The sequence below is a fragment of the Delphinus delphis genome, chromosome 3 (assembly GCF_949987515.2).
Source record: "Delphinus delphis chromosome 3, mDelDel1.2, whole genome shotgun sequence".
In the NCBI taxonomy this organism is placed as follows: domain Eukaryota; kingdom Metazoa; phylum Chordata; class Mammalia; order Artiodactyla; family Delphinidae; genus Delphinus; species Delphinus delphis.
The window spans coordinates 172799970-172816450 of record NC_082685.1 but is presented as its reverse complement, the minus strand read 5'-3'; the positions used below and the strand labels follow the sequence as shown (position 1 = coordinate 172816450).

General features: G+C 53.2%; 1 protein-coding gene across 1 annotated transcript in view; it reads left to right on the top strand.

The window, feature by feature from the left end:
- The window catches only part of PLEKHG4B (pleckstrin homology and RhoGEF domain containing G4B), a 65537-nt gene that overhangs the window by 38168 nt on the left and 10888 nt on the right, over nt 1–16481 (top strand). The window contains 11 exon segments of the mRNA XM_060007215.1: nt 2198–2291; nt 6326–6412; nt 8487–8603; nt 8949–9047; nt 9642–9784; nt 10294–10441; nt 14398–14511; nt 14593–14754; nt 15354–15661; nt 15716–15816; nt 15819–16093. Of these exon segments, the coding sequence (XP_059863198.1) occupies nt 2198–2291; nt 6326–6412; nt 8487–8603; nt 8949–9047; nt 9642–9784; nt 10294–10441; nt 14398–14511; nt 14593–14754; nt 15354–15661; nt 15716–15816; nt 15819–16093 (1648 nt within the window).

The following is a 16481-nucleotide window of genomic DNA, read 5'->3' as shown; positions in this document are numbered from 1 at the left end:
GTGCGCCGCTGCTCACCTGCACATGAAGACCCGGGAGAAGAATGTTTCTGAAGACTTAGGGGAGCTTGTTCTGGAGCCCGAAGGTTTGTCTGGTTATTCCCCAACAAGGGCTGTAACCGTGAACGTCCTGATAGAGAGCGGCACCGGGAGAAGCCACTGCCCTCAGCTCTTGGGAAGAGGCACCTGAGATGCCGCACCTTTGGGGGGAGCGCCCGGGAGAGTCTCATCGTCGGTTCCTGCAGGTGCGTTACAAGGAGCCCCGCATTCCTATGAGTTGGCCTCGTGAAAGGACTACCATCAAACTCTTAGATACACAGAACCTTAAACTCGGAAAGGATCTTGGCTGTTATCCATGCACCCTCCTGCGCCATGCAGGAATCCACCCATCCATCCTGCCATCCACACTTACCTGGGAATACAAAAGGGAACAGCAGAAGTTCCTGCCCTGATGGAGACACACAGGTGAACCCGAATTGTCGCAGCTCCCATGGTGAGACAAGCCCACAGTGCCGAGAGGGACTTCCCAGACATACTGTGTCCTGGAGGAGGGAGAGGGTTTGCAGACAAGAGGGGAAGCAAGAGCACACACAAGGCCTGGAGCCGTCGGGCACTTTGTGAGGACGGAAGACGCTGTGAAGACAGCAGGCCCCCCTGGGCCGAAGACCATGGCGTGTGGCAGGCCGAGCGGCCTGCAGCTTCAGGAAGACAGTTCGGAGGCTTCCGCAGAAATGCAGACCGAGACATCCAGGCAGGTCTGCACAGCGGCCTGGGGTGGATCAGGGACCCCAAGGGGCCAGACTGGGGGGCCTGGAGGCTGCCTGCCGCTGGGAGTGAGGGCGAAGCAGAGGCGTCAGGGGATCCAGAGCAGGGGCAGGCAGAAGGGGAGGGGATCTGCTCTGGGGTTCCAGTTGGTACCGATGTGGATGCAGGAATGAGCAAAGGGGTCCGTCTCAGCCACTCAGGACCAGGGTCCAGCGGCCGTCTGACCCCGGGAACAGCCCCCAGGAAGGGCGGGGCTGTCCTGCCAGCCGCCAAGTGGGTGACGTCGTAGAGGAGAGCCTGTGAGTCACTGAGCACGACCGCCCCTGTGGTCCTGGTGAGGCCACTTGCTGGGCTGTGGGGCCGCGACTGACTTGGCAGATGAAGGGAAACCCCCAGGGCCGGGGGCGCCAGAGAAGGGAGGCCCACGACGACAGAGCGAGATCCAGCCGTCCCTGCTGGAGGCCTCCGATCTGACCGGCAGGGTGGACACGAGACCCTCTGACGAAATGCAGCCTCTCGCCCAGCTCCTGACAGCACTGACCAGGACACGTGTGGCCAAGCAGGCGGGCACCGAGAAGTCCCTGGGCAGAGACATAGCGTCCACCTGCCTGCTCCCACCTGGGCCTCGAGGAGCCGCCAGCACCAGACGCGTCAGCTTGGCCTCCGCAGCCCCACTTCTGTCCTCGTACCTGGCCTCCCCAAGAAACACCCTTCAAATGCTCTTTAGCAGTTTTACCCCAAATGGAACACACCTGACTGGGGGGCGAACAGGAACATGGCACTAAAGCTGTGCAGCTCTGCAGCGTTGTGTAAGCAGGCATCAGGGCCCGGGCTCAGCGCTGCTGCGTGTGCATCGAGAGATCAGCGTCCAGACAGGAAGCTGAGTTAGAACGCCCGCTGACACCGGAAGCTACAGTGGAAGGCGGTTCCCGGGGACACTGAAAGTTCTGAAGAATGAATATACCAACTTGTCCCGGCCTATTATTCTTTCCTATTGAATCTGGAACTGAAGCTTCTGATCACACAATGCAGACAACGGGGTTTTCAAAAGCACGTGGCGAGATTTTTAGTTTCAGGGGATGCTCTGCAGCCCTGCATCAACCCAAACACACAAACGAGTACAAAGACTCCCAGGAACCTCTGGCTCCTGGATGAAGGCCCTGCTTCACTCACCCGGAGCTGCACCTGCGTGGATGTCGGTGGGCAGGAGAGAGAAAGCAGACCTCCCCACCGCTGGTCCACCACAGTGAGTCCCGCTTGCCCTACCTCCAACTGAGAAGCAGCTGATTCCTCAGGAAGCGGAAGGCGGATGTGTATCAAGCCAAGAGTCCCGAACTCGCAGAGCCAAGAGCATCTCGGTGGGGACGCGTCTCGTGGAGAGACAGGGAAGCTCGCTCTGGACAAGATTTAACACGTCCTGTCTTTCTTTCTCCAGGAAGGAGGTGCGGGAGCTGGGGCTGGTCATCCTGGTGGACGCACGCAAGAGCCTGGCCGCCCCCGCCCTCTCCCGGGCCCTGGCAGCCCTGCAGGTGAGCAGGTGGGTCCCGTCCTGGGGCGCTGAGCTTCTCCAGGCACAGGGGGTCAGCGGCCGCCACCTCCCTCGTGTGAATCTGGAGACGTGGGGAGGGGCCTGTGCTTAGAGGTGGAAGGAGCAAAGCAGGTTCCTGCTTCTGCCCCCTCCCGGCCTCGCTGCAGACCTTCAAGTCCAGCTGGCCAGGGTCAGCCGTGCAGACGTTCTGCTTTGTGCTCTGACTCAGCAGGAACGGTGATGACGTCCCTTCACACCGTCTCCGTGTCTCCTGTCCGACTAAATCCGGGTGCAGGGTAGTTAGTCACCCTCCCAGACAGGAATGGAGGCCTGCAGGGGCGGCCGCCACTCACTGTGGGGTGCGGGCCCTGGTCATTGGGCGGCCAGGAGTCCCGGAGCCCTCTGGGACGGGGTCAAGGCCGGTGGTCTAGCGGTGGCCTCAGGAAGCCCCAAGCCTGGATTCCAGGTCATGAGTAGAATCCAGGGAGTCCCTGGAACAGGGAGAGAGGCACCACTGCATGTTTCAGGGACCCAGGGCCAGATGGGAGCCTGAGAACATTCAGTCTCCCTCAGATGTGTGCACACAGGGCTCCTGTGTGCCAAGCGCTGTGCTGGGGTCCGGGCTCTCAGAGGCACCTGGAGCTGCAGCTGCTCCGGCGGCTCCTGAGCACCGTTTCCTCTGTTCCATCTCTAATGGTACAGCACTGGTCACTGTTCTCACCCAGGCGCCTGCATTTTAGGGACGCCGAACAGAAGTTCTTTCAAGGAAAGATTTAGTGAGTGAGGTTGGAGCAAGTCTGACCAGCTGGAGAGCAGAGTCTGGGGAACGCAAAGAGGGGCCCAGCAGACAGGCTCTGCACGGGGCGGGGCTCGGGGGAGGCCAGGCCGCAGCGGCCTGGGGAGAGGCTCCGAACTTCCAGGCGAGGGGAGAGGTGGGCACAGCGTGCTGTATGCCGTGCCGCGTGCTGTACCGCGTGTGTGTTGTGTGCGGGACGGAGCAGAGCAGGGCCAGACAGCCAGGAAGACGCAGATGCACGTCTGCACACTCTGCGGGCGTTTCCTAAAGCGGGAGGACTGGCAGCTCTGCTCCTTTGGCATCCGATGGGAACGTGAATATCATCAACCATGAAGAGCCCGTGGAAATCAGGGCTCCAGCCTCAGGCGGAGACGAGCGAGCCCTTCGCAGAAAGTCTGCCGCGCTTCCCCACCCTAGCTGTTGACCTGAGATCTAGGCAGATCGGACCTGGCCACTTACCGGTTTCCCCAGCATTTCTTTTTGTTCAGACTTCCCTTAAATCCTGGGCCACTCGGGTCCCATGCGGGAGTCAGGCCTGAGAGCGGTGGTCCCTGACCACCCACGCAACTCCCAGAGCAGAAGCTAGGACCTGGGGAAACGTCAGCTACGTCTGGGACCTTTTATGACACGCTAATAGTCTAAGGAGCTTCATGATGGGGTTACGAGAGGAGATCCAATTCTTTTCCATGTCTGGACATAACTGTTCCACAAAGCTGGCTTTCAGACAGCCCTGAGGGCCTTGCAGAGAAAGCTGGCCTGCAGACCTCTGCCCTGTTTTTGGCTCAGCTGACAGCAAGATTTCCGATGCAAATGAGAGGAATGGAAATGAGCTGGAATTTAAGGATCATGTGTCCATTTTCAATTTAAATTTTGAGGGATGTATAAAAGTACTTAAATATTTTTACAAAGGGCAAAAAATCTCAGCTGTTCTTCATATCTACCTCAAGTAAGTATACTTCAAATTTGTTAAATTATTAAAGTTCAGATACCATAAAAAGCTTTCCATTTTGAAAAGGGAATAGTGACTTTTTTCCCTTGGTGGAAGAAACTCCTGAGACTTTGCGCATCCCTTACCCCACTCACAGCAGGTAACTATTACCTTATTAACATGGTAATTGTCATAAATCATTAACTGTTCTCTCTTATCTGAGAATTAACATTAATTCTCTTTGGAATAGTAACAAATCCTAATGGTAAAAATTCACTCAAATAGGAATATATAAGAAATATAAAACACTTTTCCAAACTGTTTGTAGTTTTAATGCAGGATAACTCAAAATTTTAGCTAAACTGAGTAAGAGAAATAGAATATGGCTCTAAAATAGGAAAACAAGATTGTTCTTTTCTGTGGCTTTTCTATGGCTTATTCATTCAACAAATATTTACAAAGTGTCATCCACAAGAAGCCACTTAACAAAAATATAAGTACATAGGATGAACTTAAAATAGATAAGATATCAGTTAGTCCTGAGGCTCATCCAGTAAATTCATTTCAAACTAGGGGATTACAAAAAAGCCTAAAATTTGTTTATAAGAAAGTATTAAAAAGTAAAGCCTTAGGGAATATGAATGAAGAAACACTGGGTAAATAAAAGCATCTTATTGCGGAATGATCTGGCCTCAGTATAATCTAGCAGACAGAAACAGGAGTTTGATTAAAGTCATAAACACTCTCTAAAAATAAGATTTTTTTCAACCAATAGAGTTGGAACAATTGGACATCTGTATGCAAAAGAAAAGAGAAAAAAGAAATCTTCAACACATACTTCATATGATATATAAAAATTAACTGAAAATGGATCTTAGACCTACATGTAAAATCTAAAACTGCAAAACCACCAGAAGAAAACAGAAAATCTTCATGACCTTGGTTTAGTCAACTATTTCTTAGCTCTGACCCCAACAGCATAATCCGTAAAAGAAGAAAATGATAAATTGAACTTCATCCAAATTTAAAACTTCTCCTCAGAAGACATTGTTAATAAAATGAAAATACAAAGCCAAGACTGTGATAAAATGTTTGCAAAACACATATCTGAAAAAGACTTGTATCTAGAATATATAAAGTCTCAGAACTCAATAGAAAGAGAAAAAAAGTCCAGTAAAATATGGGCAAAATATTTGAACAGACTTTACCAAAAACAATTGATGAACGGGAAATAGGCACATGAAAATATGGTCAGGGCTTCCCTGGTGGCGCAGTGGTTGGGAGTCCGCCTGCCGATGCAGTGGACGCGAGTTCGTGCCTGGATCCGGGAAGATCCCACATGCCGCGGAGCGGCTGGGCCCGTGAGCCACGGCCGCTGAGCCTGCGCGTCCGGAGCCTGTGCTCCGCAACGGGAGAGGCCACAGCAGTGAGAGGCCCACGTACCGCTAAAGAAAAAATATATATATATGTTCAACGTCTTTAGTCACTGGAGAAATGCAAATTAAAACCAAAATGAGATCACACATACAACTACAACCACAAACTTGACAAGAACAAGACCGGGGTGTTGCTGGTGGGATGCAGGACAGTGTAGCCACTCGGGAAGACTATTTGGCTGTTAGTCACAAGCTAAACATACACTTAACCATAGCACCCGGCAAACCAATGGCTGGCTAGTTACACAAAAGAAATGAAAACACAGTGTCTACAGGCTTTGTTTATGATGGCCAGAAACTGGAAACAACACACATGTCCTTCATCTGCTGAGTGAACGACAAGACTGTGGTGCCTGCAGTCGAGGTAACATGATGAGCAGTGAGAGGCGTGAGCTACTGACCTCCCAGCAATGGGGATGCGTCTCAGGGCAGTGTGCTAAGTGAGAGAAGCCGATACTGCACTGCATGAGTCCGCTCATATGATATATGGAAAGGCAGTTTACGGAGACAGAAAACAGATGGGTGATTGCCAGGGACTGCGGAGCTGGACTACAAGGCACATGAAGAAATGTGCGGGATGCTAGACTGTCTTATTTCTTCATTGTGGTGGTGGTTACATGACCATAAGGCATGTCACAGCTTAGAGAACTGTACACAAAAAAGGGTGAATTTATCCTATGTTAATTATAATCAATAAACCTGACTACCTTAAAATTCATAAGGGCAAATAATTTATATTCACAGCAAAGGCAACTACATTTTATGCATTTTAGGAACTTTTGGAACATATCAAAGGAGAACCAATAAAAATTGGACAATTTTATTAACTCAATGAAGTTAAAAATTAGAAAGCTAATCAGTATTTCTTATTTCAGAACACATCTCCTCCCTTAATTCATAGTATTTTGCTGCTGGTGGATAAAGAATCAGCATTTAGGCCTGACAAGGATGCAACAATTCAGGTAATGGTTTTAGACTGACTGATGACTCTGACAGATAGACCCTGAGTGATGCATAAAATTAAATATTAGGGCACCTAGATGAGATAACGCACGAAAGAATTTCTGTAAGATGTAGTTGCTTCCGTACAGGAGCCTGGAAACCTGTCTCCAATGCCTTGAATTCTTGCAGGACCCCTGCAGAGCATAACATTAGAAAACTTTTAAAAATCTGGTTTTTCTTCTCCACCTCATTTGTTTTCTTTCCTTCTCTTCTTGCTTCTTTCTCTTTTATCTGAAAATGTCTTTACCTTGCCTTCATTCATTTTTTTAAAATGTTCTCTCTTCCCCTCAGATTTCTTTTCTGTTTTTCTTTATTTTTCTTTACTTATTTTTGGCCATGCCACGTGGCTTGCGGGATCTTAGTTCCTGACCAGGAATCGAACCTGTGCCCCCTGCAGTGGAAGCACAGAGTCCTAACCACTGGACCGCCAGGGAGTTCCCAGCCTTCATTCTTGAAGGATATTTTCGCTAGATATAGAACTCTGGCTTGACAGTAGTTTGTTTGTTTTTTCCGCACTTTAAAGATGTTGTTCTGGTGTCTTCTGGCCTTCCTAGTTTCTGATGAAAAGTTCATAGTAAAAAAGTTCATCTATAGGAAATGTGTCATTTTTCTCTGGCCACGTCTAAGATTTTCTCCTTCTTTTTTAGCAAATTGACTATAACGTGACTCGGCATGGTTTTCTCCTTATTTATCCTGTTAAGTTTGGCTGAACTTCTTGAACATTTACGTTTATGTTTATCACCAAATTTAGGAAGTTTTCAATCATTATTTCTTAAGAGTCTTTTCTGCTCATTCTCTCCTCTCTTTCTTGATTTCAGTTACACATACAGTAGTGATATTGTCCCATAAGTCTTTGAGAATCTGGGAGGTTTTTTCACTTTTTTTCTTCTCTTTTCTTCAGATCAGATTGTTTCTCTTGACCTATCTTCAAGGTCACTGACTCCATTCAGCTATTAAGCCCATCCAGTGAGTTTTTTAGTTCAGATATTGTGTTTTTCAGCTATAAAATTTTCAGTGGGTTTTAAAATAGATTTTCTATGTTTCTGCTGAGATTTCCTATTGTCTCATTAATTGCAAGCATCTTTTCCTTTACATCATTGACATAGTTATAATAGCTCTTTTAAAGTCCTGTCGTAATTAATTACAACATCTGTGGTCTTTCCTGGGTTGATCTCTGTTGATTGTCTTTTCCTGAAGCTTCAGAATAGTCACATTTTCCTGATTCTTTGTGTGTCAAGTAATTTTGGATTACCTTTTGAACATTGTGAATATTCTGTTGTAGAGACTCTGGACTCTATTATAAACCTTCACAGAATGCTGTTTTAGCATGCATTTAACTTGATTAGACTGAGTAGGTCCAATTGCACACAACTGGAGCTCCCTTTCCCCAGCTTTCTCCGTGGGGTGGATATTGACCTTCACGTTCTGCCCCAGCTCTATCCTCTGGCTGTTTAGGCCAGAAAGATGCCCATTTTCTATCAGAGCTTCAGCCACTCCAGCCTCACCATATTGGCAGCCTGCCTTCAGGCCAAAGCCACAGAAACAGGGAGCCACCCCATGCCAGTCCCTTTACCCAGTGTCAGTTGCCTCCATGGTGGCTTTGTTCACCCGCCAGAGCTTTCGGATGGCTGTCACTATACTTTATCCAGAGTCTGGTTTTGTCTGGGGAGGTTCAGCTCTGCCAAACCAGAAGTAGCTCACCCTTGATTCATCCTCTCACTTTTCCCTTCCTCGTCCTGCCCTTTCCCTTTTCCTGTTAACATCGTGCCGTCTGTTCTTCCCCAACTTTTCCATTCTTTTGGTCTTTCCTCTATTTCTCTTTGCTGTCTCTCCTTTCACGTCTCAGTTAGATTCCTGTGTCCACCCACATATACTCCAGTAATGCCACCAGCAGGCAGGATAGCTGAACCCTAAAGTTGCTTCTCAATCCTCTCAACCGAGTAACCCAGCAGTTTTCCCAGGAGTGAGCCATTCTAGTGGTTTTTCCCGAGAGCTGCGTCCATGGCCATGACCAGTGAATGCCTTCCTTGGCAGTGTGAGCTGGTGGGTTCCCTGAAGGCCCTGCACAAATTTGTCGACAGCTCCCAGCTGACTGCAGACCTCGAGGGCTCCTTTCCCTACAGCCACAGTGCCTGGATCTGCTTCCGTCGGGTAAGGTGCAACTCACAGCTGCTGCACATGCCAGTCTCCTGGGCTTCTCCTTAGATGGATTTTTTACTTAAATCAGAAAAGGGCATCCCCCCACCAAGTGTCACACCTGTCATAGTCGCCATCAACAGTCTGTTTCTGGACAGCCACACCATGGCACCCTTGAGAATGCCACTGAGACCCCTCCCTGGGCAGGGGAGGAACTTCTATTGATGTGCAGAGGTCACCGGGCGGCCGCACGGCAGGCTTTGCAACCTGAGATGGGTTTAAATGTGGGAACTCACAGCTGCTTGTTTCAACATCTAACAGAACCTGTCTTTATGTCTCCTGGCTCTCAAACCTCAATAGAAGCTGGAGCCCTTCACCTCAAACTGCGAGGAAGCCATTGTTTTCCTACAAAATTCGGTCCACTCCCTGAACACCCACAGGACCCCAAGCACAGCACAGGTAGGTTCTCGTGTATTTTATTTTATTTGACAGATAGGTGGGAACACAACAGTTGGGTCAAAACCATCATCCTCAGCAAAAATTTTCAAGCCCTTTCTCATTCATAGATCCCTTTCAATTAGCAAAAAACTTCCCTTGTGACCAAAAAAATCCCACTCTGCCCAGAAAAGAAACATCACCACTACATTTGCTGACATGCCACCGAGGCACAAGTGATTTGCTGTCAGGAGACACAGAGGTGGACTGGCTGGAGGGACCTCGACAGCCTAGGAACCAGGGCCCTGGAGATGCCTCCCGGTCCCAGGGTGCGCGGTGAAATCCACGGCCTCGTCTAAATGCCAGCATCTCCTCCTGCTGCCGCCTTTAAGCTTCCCTCTTGCTTTCTGCCCTCAGATCTCCCTTCCCTTGGGCAAGGGCATCTGGAGCTGTGCTACGTTCCTACGGGGACTGGGCGGCGTGTGGGGTGTGCCAAGCCCACCCACTTTTAGCTCGGTTGACAGAGCAAGGACGTGGGTCACACTGACGTGTCCATTAGCGCTAGGCTTGGGAGGACTGGAGGAGGGCTTCCAAGCACGTTTCTCCTACCCCGGGCAGGAGGTCGCAGAGTTGATCGGCAAGCACAGGGCGATGATGAAGCATGTCCTGGAAGACGCGCGGCTGGTGGCCCTCCGGCTGGAAGGCGGCACCGTGCTGGCACGGCTGAGGAGGGAGGAGCACGGCGCCGGCCAAGACTACCAGTGAGTGTCCCGCTGGGGCAGCGCTGGACCGCAGCCCAGCCGGGGCGATTCCCAGTGCTCTGCCCAGTCACGGGAAGCCCGTCTTCATCACCTGCAGTGTCTCCAAGGAGTTCAAACCTCCATTCCTCTGACGGACACACTGTGACTGACCAGAGATTAATTCCCTTTGTAACTGAAGGAAGCCTAGCAGATTCCTTGGAAGGCTCAAGTGGAGAAGGGTCACTTCCTGGGATTCAGCATCCGTCCTAACCAAATGCTTCCTTGCCTGTTGCCTCCCGGGCACCGGGTCCACCCACCCACATTTCCCTGCCACCTCCGGGGTGCCCGCACCTGTGGCTGGCAGGGTGTTGCAGCTCACAGGCGTGTTTATGCTCTGCTCAGGCTGTGGGCCTCCTCGGGGGCTTCCGTTTTTGTCAGATGTACAGAGTGCAGCTGGTGTTTGTAACCAGGTGTCACCGACTCGGGGCTTGCTGTGAACAGACACTCCGACAGCTGCCTTCTCTTTCCAGGGACACCATCGAGGCTGCCTGCAGGCTGTACGACCAAGTAGACGAAGAGGTCCACAGGCTGGTCCTCGCCTCCAACAGGTGTCTGCAGGCACTGGAGGAGCTCCAGGAGCGAGGACACCAGTCAGGGCTCCAGGGGGGAGGTGACCAGGTCAGTGTCCGGGAGAGGTGACCAGTCAGGGCTCCAGGGGGAGGTGACCATTCAGGGCTCCAGGGGGAGGTGACCAGTCAGGGAGCCAGGGGGAGGTGACCAGTCAGGGCTCCAGGGGGAGGTGAACATTCAGGGCTCCAGGGGGAGGTGACCAGTCAGGGAGCCAGGGGGAGGTGACAGTCAGGGCTCCAGGGGGAGGTGACCAGTCAGAGCTCCAGGGGGGAGGCGACCAGGTCAGTGTCCAGGAGAGGTGACCAGTCAGGGAGCCAGGGGGAGGTGACCAGTCAGGGCTCCAGGGGGAGGTGACCAGTCAGGGAGCCAGGGGGAAGTGACAGTCAGGGCTCCAGGGGGAGGTGACCAGTCAGGGAGCCAGGGGGAAGTGACAGTCAGGGCTCCAGGGGGAGGTGACCAGCCAGGGCTCCATGGGGAGGTGACAGGGCTCCAGGAGGAGGAGACCAGTCAAGGCACTAGGGGGAGGTGACAGTCAGTGCTCCAGTGGGGAGGCTACCAGGTCAGTGTCCTGGGAGAGGTGACCAGTCAGGGCTCCAGGGGGAGGTGACAGTCAGGGCTCCAGGGGGAGGTGACAGTCAGGGCTCCAGGAGGTATGGCACTGGGCTACCTGACATAACCAGTGTAACACTCACTATTTGAATCCAGATCTTCTTTATATTCATATGCATATAACGATTTCCAAAAGCTTATGTTTTTCAAGTAAAATCCTTATTATTTTATCAGCCATTGTTTCCTGGTTAGTGAATGTGAAGCCAGGGCCCCCCGCCCAGCCAGCAGCATAGGGGCAGTGAAGAGTGGCTGGAGACTCTCTGGACCCTCAGCTGGCCCTGCGTCCTCCAGTGTCTGGTCACCGTGGGGCAGTCAGGGTGGGAGGGGCGCCACCCCCAGGGCACCCCAGGCTGGTCCCCAGGACAGCCAGCAGTCACAGTGGGGTTGCACACTGTGTATTTTCCCTCCCTGGTCTCCCCACAAACAGCCCTAGCGCCCAGCCACGGGCCAGTGGGGGGCCTGGGTGGTGGGAGATGGTGACCCAGCTGATCCAGGCTGCAGGGAAGCACAGACAAGGGGCTGACCAGCTCACCTGGGCCCGGTGGTGGCAGCCTGGAGCATGGCTGACTCGAGACACCCCAGCCTGGGGGTGGGCCCTGCCTGGGGCTCCTCCATCCTGTGGGGTCCCCCGTCTACCCGTAGGGTCGATTCCCTGGCCTCTGGGGCCTCCTCCATCCTATGGGGTCTACTGTTTCTTATATATTATGTATTTTATTATAAAATGCCCTCCAGGACTTCCCAGAGGAAGGATGGAAACTCTAAGACCTGCGCATCCGATGCTGTCTCTTCTCCTTCACAGTTCTCAGTAGTTTATTTTCCCGCCGGAACAGAGGCACCGTACTGGTCATTTAGCCTCACGGGTTGCGGTGGAGAGTCTGTTCTGCTGCACTGTCGGCCTCGGGCTGGGCCCTGCTTTCTCCCGGGAACCTCGTCCACCTCTGGTCCTCAGGCCGCCTCCGCCTGGTGAGCAGAGGCTCCTCCTTTGCCTCCCTAGGCTCTGGGGATTCTGGGGTTTCTTGATGAGCACCCCCGTTTCCCAAATTCCACGCTTCCTGCTGGTCCGCTCGTTTTCTTCCTTTTCCATTTTCCATGTCGCTGGCCTTTTCCTCTACTTTCAGAGTAGATTTTATCGACTTTATCTTCTAACCCCACTTGTGTGTTTCTGCCTCTGCTCTAACGTTGTTAACTTCCATGGGGGTTTTGTTTGTTTATTCCTCTCAATGGACCTTCTTCACAGCACCTGACTTACTCTTGGCTGAAATACTGGCCGTGGTGTCTGCCCAGCCTCTCTCCCCTCCGAGAGGGCTTCTGCAGGCCTGTCCTGGCTTCTCTTTTTCATGCTGGAGGCTCTCCTGGTGATCCTAGGTTGCCTGCCCAGCTGCCGAGTGGGGCGGGGCCGCTGGAGGCCCCTGCTGGGCCCACCTCCTGGGCTCGTGGGCTCCTCCAGAGATGCGGCCTCCGACCCCCGAGGGGAGGGCCTGGCTGCACGTCAGGGAGGAGGTGAGACTCCGTGTTCCCGTGGCCTCTGCCTGCCTCCCCCTGTGCAGAGAGCACCCGGGCGCTGCGGGGTGGACGGCGCGTGCACTGGGGCCCCCACCTCTCGCAGCTCCAGGTCTCCCTCACCTCCTCGTCAGCTGCGCCACCTGCGCAGGATGCCCAGGGCCCCCACAGTGTCGCTCCTTCCCAGCCTGTCTGTTGTCCCCATCCTTTATGCCTTGAAAGAGGTTACTGAAGCTTTAGCAGTGTTCCAGGAGGGATCAAAGTTAGATAAGTTTTAGCCTGCCGTCTTCACCCAAAACTAAATGCACTTTAACCTAAAAATGGGATCATCCTATATAGTGTGTTAAGTTGCTTTTTTTTCCTAAGCAATTGCACGCACACTGTGGAAGAACTAGAGAGGACCTAGGTTTTAACCACAGTGAGATCCTGCCTCATGCGCTCCTCTGGCGGGCCCTGAGGTGGGGCTGCGTGGGCACGCACGCCGTTGGGAGTCCCCGGGGCTCTGCCCTGCTGTTCGCTATTACAGACATCGCCACCTGCACATCCTTCACATCGCCACCTGCACATCCTTCACACTTGGTGATTGTTTGCAAATTCCTAGGCTGGATTGGAGGGTCAGGGCGCACCTCCTGAGGTTTTCAGAATCTTCCAGCAGCCTTCCAGACAGCTGGCCCAGCCTGGGCTCTCGGCAGCCTTCGAGGCCGGCTTTCTCGTTTGCCATCTGACAGGTGACGATAAAGTGTCTCATCATTGTCTGCATTCGGATCTTTTATGCTGCAGTTGAACCTTTTCTTCCTACATTTATTGGTTATTTTTACTTCCCTAATAAATTGCTTTTTCGTGTACTTGGCCAATTTCCCTACAGTTTGTAATAGTTTCATTATGTCACTTCTAATCCTTTGATTGTGTTGCAGATACTTGTAATTTGTCCTTTAACTTTGCTTATGATTTATGTGGCTTTTCCTGTCTTTCGGTTACAGAATGACTAATGTATTCCATTATAAGACTTTCATGGTTTGAATTTCTCCATTTAATTTTCAAACCGACTGGAATTTATTTTTTCTCGAGGTCGGAAGTGGGACTCCACCTCTGAGGCGCCTCTGCCCTGCTGACCATTTCCTCTTCTCTACCTGGCAGTTCTAGGACTGCAGGTGCTTCCTTGCAAAAATCTAGGTTTGATGGTTTTTTTCCATGACTCTGTCCACAAAGAGCATGTACTCTGGTCTCTCTCCTCTGCTCATACATCTGAGTTCATTAAATACAATTATTGTCCTGATAGATCCAGCCCAATCGCTCCATTTTTTAATAGCAAACCTCTTCCTGGGTGTCTAACGACCGGATGCCCCTGCATTGCCCTGTGAGGGTTTGCCTCTGACGTGCCCGCAGTGAGCGTAGTGCTGTTGCCATGGGAACTGCGTCTCTAAAGTGATGACCGTGACCACATCGGACTGTGTAGGTGCAGGCAGGCCTGCCATCGCCCCTCCGTCCCTCCCAGGTGCCACCAGCCTGAGGAATGTTTCTGGAGTTTGTGTAGCATAGTAACAAGTTTTGAAACTGAAACTTCTGGATCCATTTTTCAATGATCTTAATTTCCACCTCCAAACAATTAAAAGTTATAAATGTGAGCCGTGGAGGTCTGTGGTCATCCCAGTCCCTCTCCAACCCAAGCGTCACTCCCACTCACAGATTGAAAAGTCACAAGTGAGAACCGTGGTTCAGACTGAGGCCGAGTAGCCTTCGGATGCGCTCAGGAGACGCCGTTCAGACGAGGCGTGTGGCTGTAGGAATCAGATGCACCGGCCCCGAGGCGGCATCTGACACCTCCTTTGTCCTCCGAAGTCTTAGGGCCGGACTCCTTAGCACATTTAAAAGTAAAACCTTCTTTTCCTACGTAGATCACATCGTGGTTTGAAAAAGAAAGAGAGAAATTCCTCGGGCCTTTGGAGCTGCTGTCTCTGGGGAATGCAAAGCAGTGGCAGGCGTCCCAGGCTCTCCCGGACAGGCTGACGGTGGGTGCCCACCAGGACACATGCAGGGACACCCAGGGCACTGCTGGGGCTTGTTCTGATTCTTTGCTCCTTGGGCCGCAGCAATATCGTCCGAAAGGGCTACGGCTGATGGAAGAGGACTTGCAAGGTGCGGAGGAAGGGACCCAGGACTTCAGAAGGAGTCTGAGCGCCAAGGCCGGCCTGGCTGAGCGGAGGGAGGGCGAGCTGGCCAGGCAGGCCCTCGGGTCCGAGTTCTGCGAGACGGTAAGAGCCCCGGCCCAGTCCCTCCCAGGGTGTGCACACGTTGCCCAGTCCTTGCTGCGGACATTCGCTGCGAGGTGGGCGCCCCCCCGCCAGGCTCTCCGTAGACCTGTGAGGGGTTTATTTATTGTACCGGACAGACAGGCCACGAGGACTCGTGAACTGTTCTTTCTGTTTACCGGCTCAGTTATAAAAGTCCACTTACTGTCAAAGATCCCAGAACGATTGCAGCACAGCCGCACCCGCACTCTCGCTAGCGCCCTAGAATGCCTGCCGTTAGGGCGCCAGGGCCAGACTCCTCAGGAGCACAGAACCCAAGAGGCCAGGGCAGGCCTGGAACTCTCGGCCCGAGGTCCCTGGCCCATGGGTCGCACACCAGGCGGACCGTCTCACGGCCTCTCCAGCCCTGATGCCCACGGTCGAGTCCGGCCGGCAGTTGCCACCGCGAGCACAGGGCCTTCCTCTCACTCTGGCCTCTGGCTCACCCTGGTCCTCACTTTGGGCGACCTGGTCAGCAGGCAGAGCGTGACCTGAGTTTACCAGGCCGCCTTGGCCGTGACCGTCCTTCACTGCACTGACCGGTGCCCTCCTGTGCCGGGCAGGTGAGCGGGCGGACGCTGCGGTGCAGTCAGTGCCTAGAGCGCCCGGACCCAGAGCTGGTCACCGAGGATCTGAAGCGGTGTCGCCGGCAGGCCGTGCAGAGCTTCCCCAGGGCGAGCGTGGTGGTGGTGGGCCCCGGCGGCCAGTGGGCGCTGCCACGGGGCCAAACCTTGTGGCTGCAGAGCCGGCAGACCCGACGCCACTGGCAAGAGGCCCTTGGAGAAGAGGCCCCGGGCCCCGGCACCCTGCCTCTGGGCTGGAGCCCCCTGAAGCACGAGCTTGCCCAGGGACCCGAGGGGCAGCCCCTTGAGCCTTCCTGGACCCCTCCTGCTGACCCCGAGGGCCGAGCTGGGGAGTGGGCCTGACTGCTGCCCGGCCTCGCCGGACAAGCTGCTGTGTGTGGGCAGGGCGAGCACCTGCGCCCAGGTGTGCACGCACAGGACAGCAGCGGCACCTGCTCCCCGCCCACCCCAGGAAGCACCCCCCGCAGAAAATTAGGAAGAAAGCACAAAGCTTCGCGACTCCTCAGCTTGACAGTGGCCCCAGCGACTCCCTCCGGCTGGGCCACACTGGGGTCTTCATCAGAGGCCTGGAGGTGATCGGCACTGCTGTGGCCTCAGAGAAGCGGCCCCCGCTGAGGCCACGTGCCGAGAGCCCTCGGCTCCCTCGGAACCGGAGTCTGTCCTCTCCCTCCAGGACCCACCCCTCCGAGGAGGATGGGAAGGGCAAGCTGGAAGGTGAGGCAGATGCCCTCAACCTGTGGGCCTAGTGGTCAGTGGGGTCTAGAGACCCAGAGCCGTGAAATGCCCTTCCCCAGCGTGGGAAACCCACGGACGCCCCCCGGGCCTTCCGCGTCAGGTCCAGGCTGAAGCACTCACGTCTGATTTTAAACAAGACGTTAGCGATCTCCCTGTGCTCAGAACAGAATCTCTGACAGCCGCCTCCTTTTTCAGGGCGTGTAGTGACCTAGCACCCCCGCTCTGATGGTTAAACAACCAACTCTAGTTGTTTAGAGCCCATTTCTAGAAAATTACAATAAGCAAACCAAGCCCACAACGTGAAGAAATTACTTTAAAAATTGCTTTTAAAAAAAGTCTCTAAGTATTGAGGTGAGAGGTGTGTGCCCGTTT